At 55.3% G+C, this 11606-nt stretch overlaps 1 protein-coding gene across 1 annotated transcript; it reads left to right on the forward strand.

Annotated features, from left to right (window-relative positions):
• The first annotated feature begins 717 nt into the window (after nt 1-717).
• On the forward strand, nt 718-5800 carry RHO (rhodopsin). The gene is made up of 5 exons (XM_026501415.3): nt 718-1078; nt 2840-3008; nt 4280-4445; nt 4550-4789; nt 5625-5800. The coding sequence occupies exons 1-5, from the start codon at nt 718-720 to the stop codon at nt 5733-5735; spliced, it is 1047 nt and encodes a 348-aa protein (XP_026357200.1). The 3' UTR covers nt 5736-5800.
• Nucleotides 5801-11606: the final 5806 nt, after the last annotated feature.

An 11606-nucleotide genomic window follows, 5' to 3' on the forward strand; every position in this document is an offset into this window, starting at 1 on the left:
ATCCCCAGTGGCCTGCTCATAAATGTTTAATGAATGAGAGAATGAGTGAATTCCAACTTGAACACCTATTGAGCTCCTGGGCTAGGCCGGGCTGTGTGTCTGGGCCCCGCCCTCACGGAGCTCATGATCTGGTGAGATGGGCTAGGGTCAGGGCCTGGCCCCTGGACAAGCCAGGAGGTGACAGGTGGGGAAGAAACAGGTAAGGGGCTGAGTGAGGGGTTGAGAGACTAAGAGCGTAACCAGAGCCTCTACCCTGGGGGAGCTCGTGGTCCAGTGGGGAGACAAAGTCAGCTCATATGAAGTGAGGGAGACATGGCATGCAGCCAACAGTCCCAATGCCAGTCCACCGCTACCAGATTGATATGGGCAGAGATTCCTGGGGATCAGAAGAGTTGGGGGCAGGTCTCCTGCCCTTTCCCAGGGTCCCCAGCACCTCCCCTCTCTGGCCCTAGGCTTCTGTCTAGAGTCACCTTGGCCCCTCTTGGAAGCCAATTAGGCCCCCCAGTTGCAGCAGTGGGGATTAATATGATTAATAACGCCCCCAATCTCCCAGGTGCTGATTCAGCCAGGAGCTTAGGGAGGGGAGGTCACTTTATAAGGGCCTGGGGGGGGTCAGAGCCTGGAGTCGTCCAGCCGGAGCCCTGGGTGGCCGAGCTCAGGCCTCAGCAGCACTCTTGGGTCTGAGCCGCCCACGGGGCAGCCACCAGGACCGCAGCCATGAACGGGACGGAGGGCCCGAACTTCTACGTGCCCTTCTCCAACAAGACGGGGGTGGTGCGCAGCCCCTTCGAGTCCCCGCAGTACTACCTGGCTGAGCCATGGCAGTTCTCCATGCTGGCCGCCTACATGTTCCTGCTGATCGTGCTCGGCTTCCCCATCAACTTCCTCACGCTCTACGTCACGGTCCAGCACAAGAAGCTGCGCACGCCTCTCAACTACATCCTGCTCAACCTGGCCGTGGCGGACCTCTTCATGGTCTTCGGCGGCTTCACCACCACCCTCTACACCTCGCTGCACGGATACTTTGTCTTCGGGCCCACGGGATGCAATCTGGAGGGCTTCTTCGCCACCCTGGGCGGTATGAGTCGGGGGAGGGGTGGTGGGGCAGGGGGTCCAGGAGCCGGGGGCGGGGGGTGCAGGGATCTGGAGATAGCCGCATGCGTGGGGTTGGTGGCTAAGAGGCCTTCTCCCTGCTACAGTCGTCAGCATTGTCGCTTGGTCAACAAACACCGTTGGGGAGGATACACTAGGCTGTTTATTGAGGGTGGCCATTGGACACTGTTGATCTCAGGGAGAGGGGTTCACCGTGGGGAAATGGAGCATGAGGCATGTCAAGGGCCTTGCTGGGGTCACACTGTGGTGGGATAGAGCTGAGTTTCCAGCCCACATCGCCGTGGGCCCTCGGGCCTTGCTCTGTTTCCCTCGGAGCCGCCGTGCTGGGTCAGCCCCATGCCGTGGGGAGAGAGGCAGACAAGACAGATCCCTGTGCTCAGGGCTCTCAGCCCCGGGGGGACACAGATGACCAGTCCTCCAGCCACTGGACTCTGCCCATGCTGGGCAATGGGCTCAGTCTCTCCCCACCAGCATCTCTCCGACCCTGCGGAGAAGGGTCCATCTGTATGTGGTACCTCCGTTTCACCCCTGCCTTGCGGCCTGGGGCTGGGTGATCTGTGGTCATCGAAGGTGACAAACACCTGGTGATGGCTCGAGATTCCCTGGAAATGGGGCTGAGACGGCGTCTTGGACACGTGAAGGGAACAGAAGCCAAGGAGGCAGAGCAGTCCTCGTGGCTGGTGCTGGGCTCTGCCAGCTGCCCCTGCTCTCTCGTGCTTGCCCGAGAGCCTGTGCGTCCCAGAGAAGGGGGGCCATTCCTGGATCTGAGCCGGAAGACCTAGGCCCTGGTCACCGCCCTGCTACATCCCTGCATGTGTCTCTTCCCTTCTCCGGGCCTCGCTTTTCTCAGCTGCTAAACAGGATCTGTTATCTCAGCAGCAACCCCATCGGTTTTCCAGTCAAAGAAGCTATTTGAAAGCATCTTCAAAGCCACAGATCACCTCACAGTTTAATGCCTTCCTATGGAAGGGGTTTCTTTCAAGGGAAGGAGCTTCCCTACACAAAAAGGCTGGCGGTGGGCTGCAAGTCTCAGCTAGAAGGCAGGGGTGAGGTGGGTGCCACGTGCGGGCACGTCTCTGCAGAGTTGGTGCCAGTTTACAACTATTTTCCTGGAGTAATAATGAGTTGTGTTCACTTTCTCTCTCAGAAATGTCCCGATTTCGTTGATAAATTCTATGGCCAACCTCCCTAGTGAGTGTCTGGGGGTGATGTCTAAATTGCCCCATTCTTTCCTGCTTCTTCCTTTGGGTAAATCATTCCCCGGCTTCCTGGCTTTGAGGTGGGGGACCCAGAGGTCCAGGATATTTCATTCCCCAAAGGGGAGAGGTCACGGCACAGAGGGAGGGAAGGCCCTCCAACTCCAACAGGCCCTCTGCCTGTCACCCCGCGAAGCACAAGTTCTTCTATAAAAACTCCCTACGGGGCTCCCAGTCTAACGATGACCCTGGAATCTGATTTTCCATCCCTCACAAACCCAGAGCTGAACTAACTCCTCTTCCTGGGGGATGCTCTGCTCACCCTCCTTCAGCATACTGGTCCTTCTGCCCCACAGCCCCTTCGCCTCTCTTCCCAGAGTCCACGCCCTCTCCATCCCAGGTCCTGGCTCTTTCCTGCCCTAGCTTGCCTTCCTGGCCGCCCTCACCCACCCAGGAGGCGTGCCCCCTCCTTAGACAGACAGCAGGGGCCAGGTGGGTGGTGTGTTGACTGATCCCTGACGGCCTTGCAGGTGAAATTGCCCTGTGGTCTTTGGTGGTCCTGGCCATTGAGCGGTACGTGGTGGTGTGTAAGCCCATGAGCAACTTCCGCTTCGGGGAGAACCATGCCATCATGGGCGTCGCCTTCACCTGGGTCATGGCACTGGCCTGTGCTGCACCCCCCCTCGTTGGCTGGTCCAGGTAAGGACACTGAGCAGAAGAGAAGAGTCCCCGGGGGGGTCTTTGTAGGGTCCCCCAGCCAGGACTCAAACCTGGCACTGTCTGGTTCTGGGCACTGAGTTTATACGCCCCCTACCCCAAACGTCCACCCTGGCAGCTCTCCCAAGGGAGGGGTTTAGGGCAGGGGAAGAGGGAAGCAGACCCTAGTGTTGCTATGAGGGCTGGTCCCACCTCCTGAGCCCCCATGTCAAGGAGAATCCAAGACGCCCCAACCCTTCACCTTGGCTGTGCCCCTAATCCTCGACTAAGCCAGGGCCAGATTCCAATCCTCTTTGCCCCATAGGCAGTTCCCTCTGACCTTGGGCCTCAGCACCTGGGGAGGCCAAGCCTGTCTAGCGCAGGTGGTGACATTGCAGTCCCTGGGAATGGGGTCCTGTACAGACTCTAGTCCTCCATCTCCAAATGGGTCTCAGATGAGAGATGGGCGGACAGTGGTTTGGGAAAATGGGCTGGTGACCTATGGGTTCCCAGAGGCCTCGTGTCCCTCTGCTTCCAGGAAATTTCCAATCTCTCTTCCCTTCCCTCCTCTCTCAGCCTCCTGGGGTCAGTTTTTTGTTCCTTGTTGAGTCTGAGCTCCCCCCTCCAGCCTCTTTCCCTGTCTTCTCCAGTCCTGCCCAGTTCCATCTCCCCAGGCTAGCCAACGGCCACTGCACTGTCACCATCCTCTGAATTCACGGAAACATCCCGATCACATGACCTTGGGACCTCTTGTTCTAGAAAATGTGTAAAGATCCCTCAGTTACCCTGTGTGCCATCTTTGGCCTAGAGGATACTCTTACCCTGTTAATAAGACCCTGGTTTGTATGAACTGCCTCAGATACAGAGTTTGGGAGCTTTTCCTTTCTCGCCACTAACCTCTGCCCTGCACAACCTGAGGCCCAGCCTCCAGCCACGGGAACAGTGGGTCTGGTGAGGAAACACAGCGCAGGTCGGCAGCGTGCGGGCTCTGCTAGGCGAGGGACTAGGCCATCTCGTGACACCACAGCTGCCGTACGAACCAGCCACACTGTTTTCACCAGCGGCATTTGAATCCCTCCTCTCGCTGGATTTGACCCTCACAGTCAGGCAGCCAAGCAGATATTTTATCACGCCCATTTCACAGAGGGGGAAAGCAAGGCCCAGAGCAAGACCAGCCGCACAGCAGGTGTGGGCCCTGACCGGCTGCGGCCTGTCCCCGGCTCCTCACGTGGGGCTCTCCCTTCCGCCCTCCCCCGCCCCGCCCCCTGGCGCAGGTACATCCCAGAGGGCATGCAGTGCTCGTGCGGGATCGACTACTACACGCTCAAGCCAGAGGTCAACAACGAGTCCTTCGTCATCTACATGTTCGTGGTCCACTTCACCATCCCCATGATCGTCATATTCTTCTGCTACGGGCAGCTCGTCTTCACGGTCAAGGAGGTACGGTCCCGGGCTGGGTGCTGGGGACACACGCGGTGGTCGGTCGGGTGGAGCCCAGCCTCCGCCCCGAGGGAGTCTGGGTAGCAGGCCCTGTGTCCTTGCAGGCGGCGGCCCAGCAGCAGGAGTCGGCCACCACCCAGAAGGCTGAGAAGGAGGTCACACGCATGGTCATCATCATGGTCATTGCCTTCCTGATCTGCTGGCTGCCCTACGCCGGTGTCGCGTTCTACATCTTCACCCACCAGGGCTCCAACTTCGGCCCCATCTTCATGACCCTCCCGGCGTTCTTCGCCAAGTCCTCCTCCATCTACAACCCCGTCATCTATATCATGATGAACAAGCAGGTGCCTGATGGTGGGGCAGGGGGGTCCAGGGGCCCCAGGCTGCGGGCATGGCCTGCAGAGGACAAGCCATGTCCTGGACTGGGCCTCGGTCATTGCGCCTGCAAAACCACGCAGGGAGACTGGTATCTCCCAGGGCATCAGTCATCTGGGAGAAATGCAGATCCCTGCTGAATCAGAAGCACAGGGTGGGCCCAGGAACCTGCATTTCTAACAAGGTCTCCGGGTGCCAGTCCAGATGGTTCTGGCAGCCCACTTTAAAAGTCAAATAGTCTAGGTCCCAAGCCTGGGACTGGGATGGTGCCAGTCTCCACAAAGCTGAACAAGGAGCTAAGTCTTATTCGGAGGGATGAAGGGATAAAGCAGTTCTTTCACATCGACCAGTGACTTCTCTGCAGAATCCATGATCCTGCGGGGAAAACGTGGTCTCTGCAGTTAGGCATATCAGTTTCACATCTCAGCTCTTATTTTCTAGCTGTGTGACCCTTAGGCAAATCACTTCCCCTCTCTGGCCCCACAGTGTCTTCGTTCCTAGAGAGGGGAATCTCCTAAGCTCTAGGGCTAAGTAAGATAACTCACAGATAGCCTTTGGTACCCAGAGGGCATCATGGAATGTCATGAGTAGCAAAGCCCCCTTGGATTTGGTCCCTGGTGGCTCTGGGGTGGGGCCATGTGTGCTCACTCGGTTCCCACCAGGGGAGCCAGATTTGAGAGGGGAGTGGAGCCTGTGAGGGCCAGAAGCAGGGGAGGGGTTGGAGGCAAATCTCGCCAACCTGCACAGTTTGCTCCACACACCCTCGGTGGACCCTGACCCTGACTCGTGTCCCTTGCCTTCCAGTTCCGGAACTGCATGATCACGACCCTGTGCTGCGGCAAGAACCCCCTGGGTGATGACGAGGCCTCTGCCAGCGCCTCCAAGACGGAAACCAGCCAGGTGGCACCGGCCTAAGCCCTGCCAAGGACTCTCCAGCCGACCGTAGGAGTCTCCCATTCCCCACCCCTACCCCCAGCCACAGCTGCCCTGCAGGAGCCAGGCCTGTCGGAACCAGGTCATGCAGGCTCCCTGAATTAAAAAAAAAAAAAAAATTATTGAGAGAAAGATGAGACTCCCCACTCGGCCAGGACGCCCCATCTGGAGTCCTGAGTTCCCAGGGGCCAGTGGGATCTCTGCCCCTCCTCCCCCAACGGAACTCTCAGGAACACAAGGACTCTTGCTCTCTGGAAAAGTGTCCCAGCTTAGGGATAAGTGTCTAGCACAGAGTGGGGCACACAGTAGGTGCTTAATAAATGCTAAATGGATGAAGGAAGGAACGAATGGAGGAATGAGTGAAGGAATGAACGGGCTGGGAGAGCATATCTATCCTCTCAAAACCACCTTAGCAGCCGCTCCCCTCAGCTGACGACCTTGAGCAGTGGTTTCCTTCCCTGGGTCTCGCTTTCTTTCCCTGCAAAATGGAAATCCCAAATCCCTGGCCCTGCCAACACGTGGCTGCTGTGAAGATCGAATAGGATTTTGTGTGTGCGTGTGCGTGTGCCTGTGTGTGTGTGTGTGACAGTGTAAGCATTTTGTAAGTGGTAAAGAGCTGTACAGATTGTAGTTAACATTATGAATAATATCAATTAATATCATTAATGAAGTGATATGATCATCTCCTCTTGATAGTGACCATTTTGAGATTGGGCAAAGTCCTAAGCATCCAGACTCAGCAGGTTTTTTAATATTAGCCAGGTGTCAAGGCCAGACCAGGGCTGACGGCTGGGCTGCAGGGAGGGACAGTCAAGGGAATGCAGTCATGAGGACTGAAAAAACGTCAGGGGACTGGAGTCTGGGAGCCAAGGCCCAGGGTCTCATCTCTGGCATGTAGCCCCAGGCCTGGTGCTTCTCCTTCCCAATACAGCCTAGGAAGAGACAGGCCTTTCTTTCAGTGTCTGCAAACCACCCACTCTCTTGCCCAGCAACTAGGCCTCAGCAACTCTGGGCCAGCTTGGAGCTCCTAGAAGCCATATTGACCTACCCACATTTAATGAAGAGCCAAGTCACCCTTGTTTCAAAGAGCTTAGAAACAAAAAGTTGGAAATTCAGATGGGCCCACCTTCCCTGGGGATGTTCACAGGTCTCAGATTCCAGCTCCCTTGCTGGGTGAGCCTGTCTGTAGTAGCTCCAGTCCATTCTCCATTCTGGAGAGTCCTTGCTGCGAAGCTGACCAGAGCTCTGGGCATCAGAATTGAGCTGCCTCCATAACTGCCCCTCCTCCACATAACCAAAGCTGGAGTTCTAGCTCTGCCCAGCTCTGCCTGGAGACTAGGCAAATTGGGGCATTAAAAGCTCAGCTCCTGTACTTGGTGTTAACCGTGGTGGTTTTTGTTGCTCTCAAGCTCTTTATCTGCAGAGTGGACTGAAAGTGGGCAGCATTTTCCTGATCCCTGACCCCCAGGGTGCTGGGTTTGGGCAACCAGCAGAGTCCCCTCAGGGTACGGGGTAGAGGGAGCAGGCCTGGGAACAAGAAAACCCCCAAATTTGGAGTCACAGAGACCCACGTGGCCTGTGAAACTGCAAGCAAGTTTTGTCATCTCTCTGTGTCTCCTTATCTGCAAAAGGGAATCTTAAACTGAGCTTAAGAGGACTGCAAACTTCACGTGGCTAGCCTACTTCCTGGCACACTGCAGCCGATGGGAGACTTCTGACATTACTGGGCCTCGGTTCAGAGCAGGCCTTACCAAGAACACCATCTACAAGGGGAACAAGGATGGAGATATAGTCCCAAGAGTTACCCTCAACCTCCAAGGTGGGAAAGGGTGGCTGGAACCTGAGACGGAAGGTCCTCAGTGCCATGGCGGGGCTGGAGCAGATAATAGCTGGGATCTCTACTGTGGCCCATCTTTAGTCTGCCTCCCTAAGTGATGTCAGTCAGGATCTCTTCAGCCGTAAGTCGCAGGAAATCTAACTCAATAGGGCTGGAGCAAGAGGAAGAAATTTATGGCTCCCATAAACAAAAAGCCCAGGGTTTCAGGCACAGCTCGATGCGGTTGCTCAGATGTTATCAGACTTCTGTATCTCCCCTTCTGGCTACACTTCTGTCTGTGTTGGCTCCACGCACAGGCTCACTGTTCCCAAGGGGTGGCACAAACTGCTACCAGGAGTCCCAGGCTCAGCAAGCCCTGCAGAAAGTGAGCTGCTCTTTCCGGACAGTTCCTGCAAAGTTCCTGGGTAGGGCTCTCATTGGCCAGGACAGGGTCACCTGATTGTCCCTAATCCCAGAACCAGGCTAGAATGAGATTCATCCTCTGACTGGTCCAGCTTGAGTCACCGACCACCCCTGAGCCCATCACCAGGCTAGAACGGGGGTTCATCCTCTGATTGGCCAGGCCTGGGTCACCTGATCCCCCCCTGCAGCCCTACATAAACCAAATGGTCTGAGTGAGGGTGGGGACAGGAAGGAGACCAAAGGGTACCTGGGGGGTACCGTTGCCAGAAGGAAGAGGGCTGGAGGCAGAGCAGGCAGAACTAACAGTGGCCCAGAGGGGTTGGCCTCTGTGGAAGTGGGTGATGTCCGGCTCCACCAGGCCTCCTTCCCACACCGTGGCTGGTCCCGCAGGTCTCACTCTCCCATTTCAAATGTGCTGGGCAGGTGTGGCAGTGGGAGGGACGGCAGCGTTTCGGCTGCCCTGCCTTGCAGGCAGCCCTGTTTCCTCACTGCCCCACCTCAGTCCACTTATTCTGAGGAGTGGTATGCTTGTTTCAGCCCCACATCCAGAGGAAAAAATTTACTCTCAAATAAGAAAAGTCTCTGTTTTTTCCTGGTAGAGAGGAAATCCTCTTTCCCTCTTTATCATTGATCTGACAGCCACTTAGGGGCACTTGCCATATAGAAAGGCAAACAGCTGCTGACTTAGGTTGGGTTGAGGGTGTTACCCACCTCATCTCCAAGCTCCGGGTAGCAAGCAGGTTTATGGAATGCCTGTTGTATACCATCATATCTCCACTCAACCTGATCTAAGGAAGCTGACCCTGGGCCAGGATAGGCTGGGGACTCAGAGATGGACTGGAGGGAGCAAGTGTCTGGGCTGTGACCTGGCCAGCCTCCAGGACACAGAGCTCTCGCACCCCTGATCTTGCCTCTGGAAGGAGAGAGCATGAACCAACCCTCCCACCCCCACACCACCACCAAGTCGGCAAAGCCTGATGGCAGCCTTCCTCATGTCCCTCAGTGGAGACATGCACTCCTGACACCCCAGGGTGCCCCCAGAGAGAGAGTGGGTGCCCTTCCCAGCCATGCAACCTCAGCCCATGTCCCTGAACCTCACTAGGTCTCAGCCCCTCAGCTTTAAAGACAAGACTCATGCCAGTTGGTAGAATTGTCTGTAGAGACTAATGAGATTATTGTTATAAAAACTGCAGTGCAGGGTAGACACTCGATAAATGCGAGTTTCCTTCCCAGAGATGTGAGCCAAGTTCAAAGGAGCAGCCCCCTGGTGTGGTGGGAGATTGAGCCCCTGGAATGGTGGTCAAGAGATTAAAGTAATGAAGGGGCCTCAGGAAAGGCGGAAGCAAGTGCTAACTGCCCCCGATACTCATTCCCTTTCTTTCTTTTAGTAATATCACTCCAAGTTCTAGCTGGGCACCTAGCCCCCCAGCACAGAACAGCATCTCCCAGCTTCCCTTGCATCTGCGGTGGCATGACATTAAGGTCTGGCCAGTGGGGTATAACCGGAAATGGTATGTGCAGTTCTGGGTTGCACATTTCAGAGAACAGAGGCATCCTCCCCCTCTCTTATGTCTGATGGCTGGAATGTGGTCATGATGACCAGAGCTGCAACAGCTATCTTGTATCATGAGGGGGAATCTGTGGTCAGAGAACAGCACGGCAGCAAGCAAGAAGGAGCCTGGCTGGGTCTCCCATGCTGCCTTCCAGCCCTGCACAATTTACTCTTAAAGAGTCTCATGAGAGAATGAGTTCATGGTTTTTTGTTTGAACCACTGTTATTTTGGAGTTATCGCTGGTTTCTTCATCAACACAGAGGCTTCCGGCTTCCAGCCCAGGGTCTGGACTCAGGAAGATCTTGTGCGGGCCCTGTCCGAACTTTAGCTTCTTCGTGTGTAAATAAAATAATGAATATAAGAATGTATATGGACATAGATCATGGTAGCTATTACTATTTCTACCCTGCCCTCTATGCATTTATTGACTGAAGTCACAAATGCCCAGATGCTACAGGGGCTCAAGTTACACAAAAGACATCCTATCACGGCTTCTAAAAGTCTAGAACCGAACTCTTCAGACCTATGAGAGAGGTCACATGTAGGAGGCCCCCACTCAGTGTTCGAAGATGGTAAAACTGTTGTCAGCAGGACTTAAATCCACCAGCCTCAGTAGGAGTCACATAAGTACACAGAGCAGCCCTTCCTCTCTCTAGCAGTCTGAGCCTTACAGTTATCATTTTCCTGTAAAAAGGCAATCCTCTAGAAGAATTTTTAGATCTGCAGTGCATTTTAGAACTCCTTCCCTCCAAATGCAAAACTCGATCCTGGCACAGCCCGGGAGCAGGGTTTCATCTGAAGCTTGTGGGAATGTTTGTATCTCTGAGTCTTTCTCTATTTCTCAATTCTTGGAAATTCCCCACAATGTGATCAAAATTGCTGCCCCTGTTTGTGCCAGCACCATGTGCCTCTTTGCCTCATCTTGCCTCCTGCTCTAACATGGTTCCTGCAGATGGATCTCAGACCTCCCTCCACTCAGCCAGGCTGGGCTCTGGCACTGGGGTTCCACAGCAATGGGTGCTGAGCGCCTACTGTGTGCCAGGCACTGTGCTAGGCACCTGGGATACCACCAGAAACAAGACAGAAACAGCCCTGCTCACCCCCCCTACCCGTGCCCTCCAGAGCTCAGGGGCTAGTGTGGGAGAGCTGTACGTCAGGGTGCTGGAGGTCCCAGGGGCTGCTGGAACCAGAGGAGGGGATCCTAACCTCCAAGGGGTCAGAGAGGGCTTTTCCGAGCTACACTGAGGCCAAAAGGATGAATGGGAAACAATCCAGAAAAGGTAGATGGGGGTGAAGAAAGGCAGACTGTATCAGCTAGCTTATGCTGCATGATAAACAGCCCCCAAACCTCATGGCTTAAAACAGCACACTATGTGTTGTTGCTTGTGACTCTGTGGGTCAGCCAGGTGGTTCTGCTGATCTGAACTCAGCCTGGTTAATCTCTGCTGGGCTCATTAAGGCATCTGTAGTCAACTGGTTGTTTGGCTGGTGGGCCAGCTATGGGCTGGGTGACAGGGGTGACTAAGCTGTGGGCCTCTGAGCAGGCTAGCCAGGGCTTGTTCATGTGGGATTGGGACTGGCATGGCATCACTTCCACCATATTCTGTCGGTCAAAGCAAGTCACAAGGCCAGCTCAGATTTAAGGAGCGTGAGAAGAGCTGCAGAGTTCCATGCACATGGACGTGGATACGGGCAGGGGTGAGAAACTGGGGCCATTTCTGCATCCATCTAACACACACACAAAAGAAACAGAGGGAGAAAGGCCAGCTCTTGACACTCAGCCCATTCTAAGAGACACAGTGGGTGGACTGCGGGGTTCCAGGGGGAAAGGGGCCCCATAAGCCAGACTCAAGAGGTCAAGCTTCCACCTGTGGGTAGTGGGGAGCTATGAAGGGTGCTAGGCCGGGGAGTGGTACCTAATTCCACTTTAGAACACTTTGATGGCCTCCGCCTCCCTCAATCCAGACATCTGGTCATGGAGAGTCCCCTGGAAAAATCCCAACAATAAGGAGACCACAGGGAGAAGGCGGCAAGTCTGTTTCAAACCTGTCCCCTCCAAAT

This window comes from Ursus arctos, unplaced genomic scaffold (genome assembly GCF_023065955.2).
Source record: "Ursus arctos isolate Adak ecotype North America unplaced genomic scaffold, UrsArc2.0 scaffold_14, whole genome shotgun sequence".
Classification (NCBI taxonomy): Eukaryota; Metazoa; Chordata; class Mammalia; order Carnivora; family Ursidae; genus Ursus; species Ursus arctos.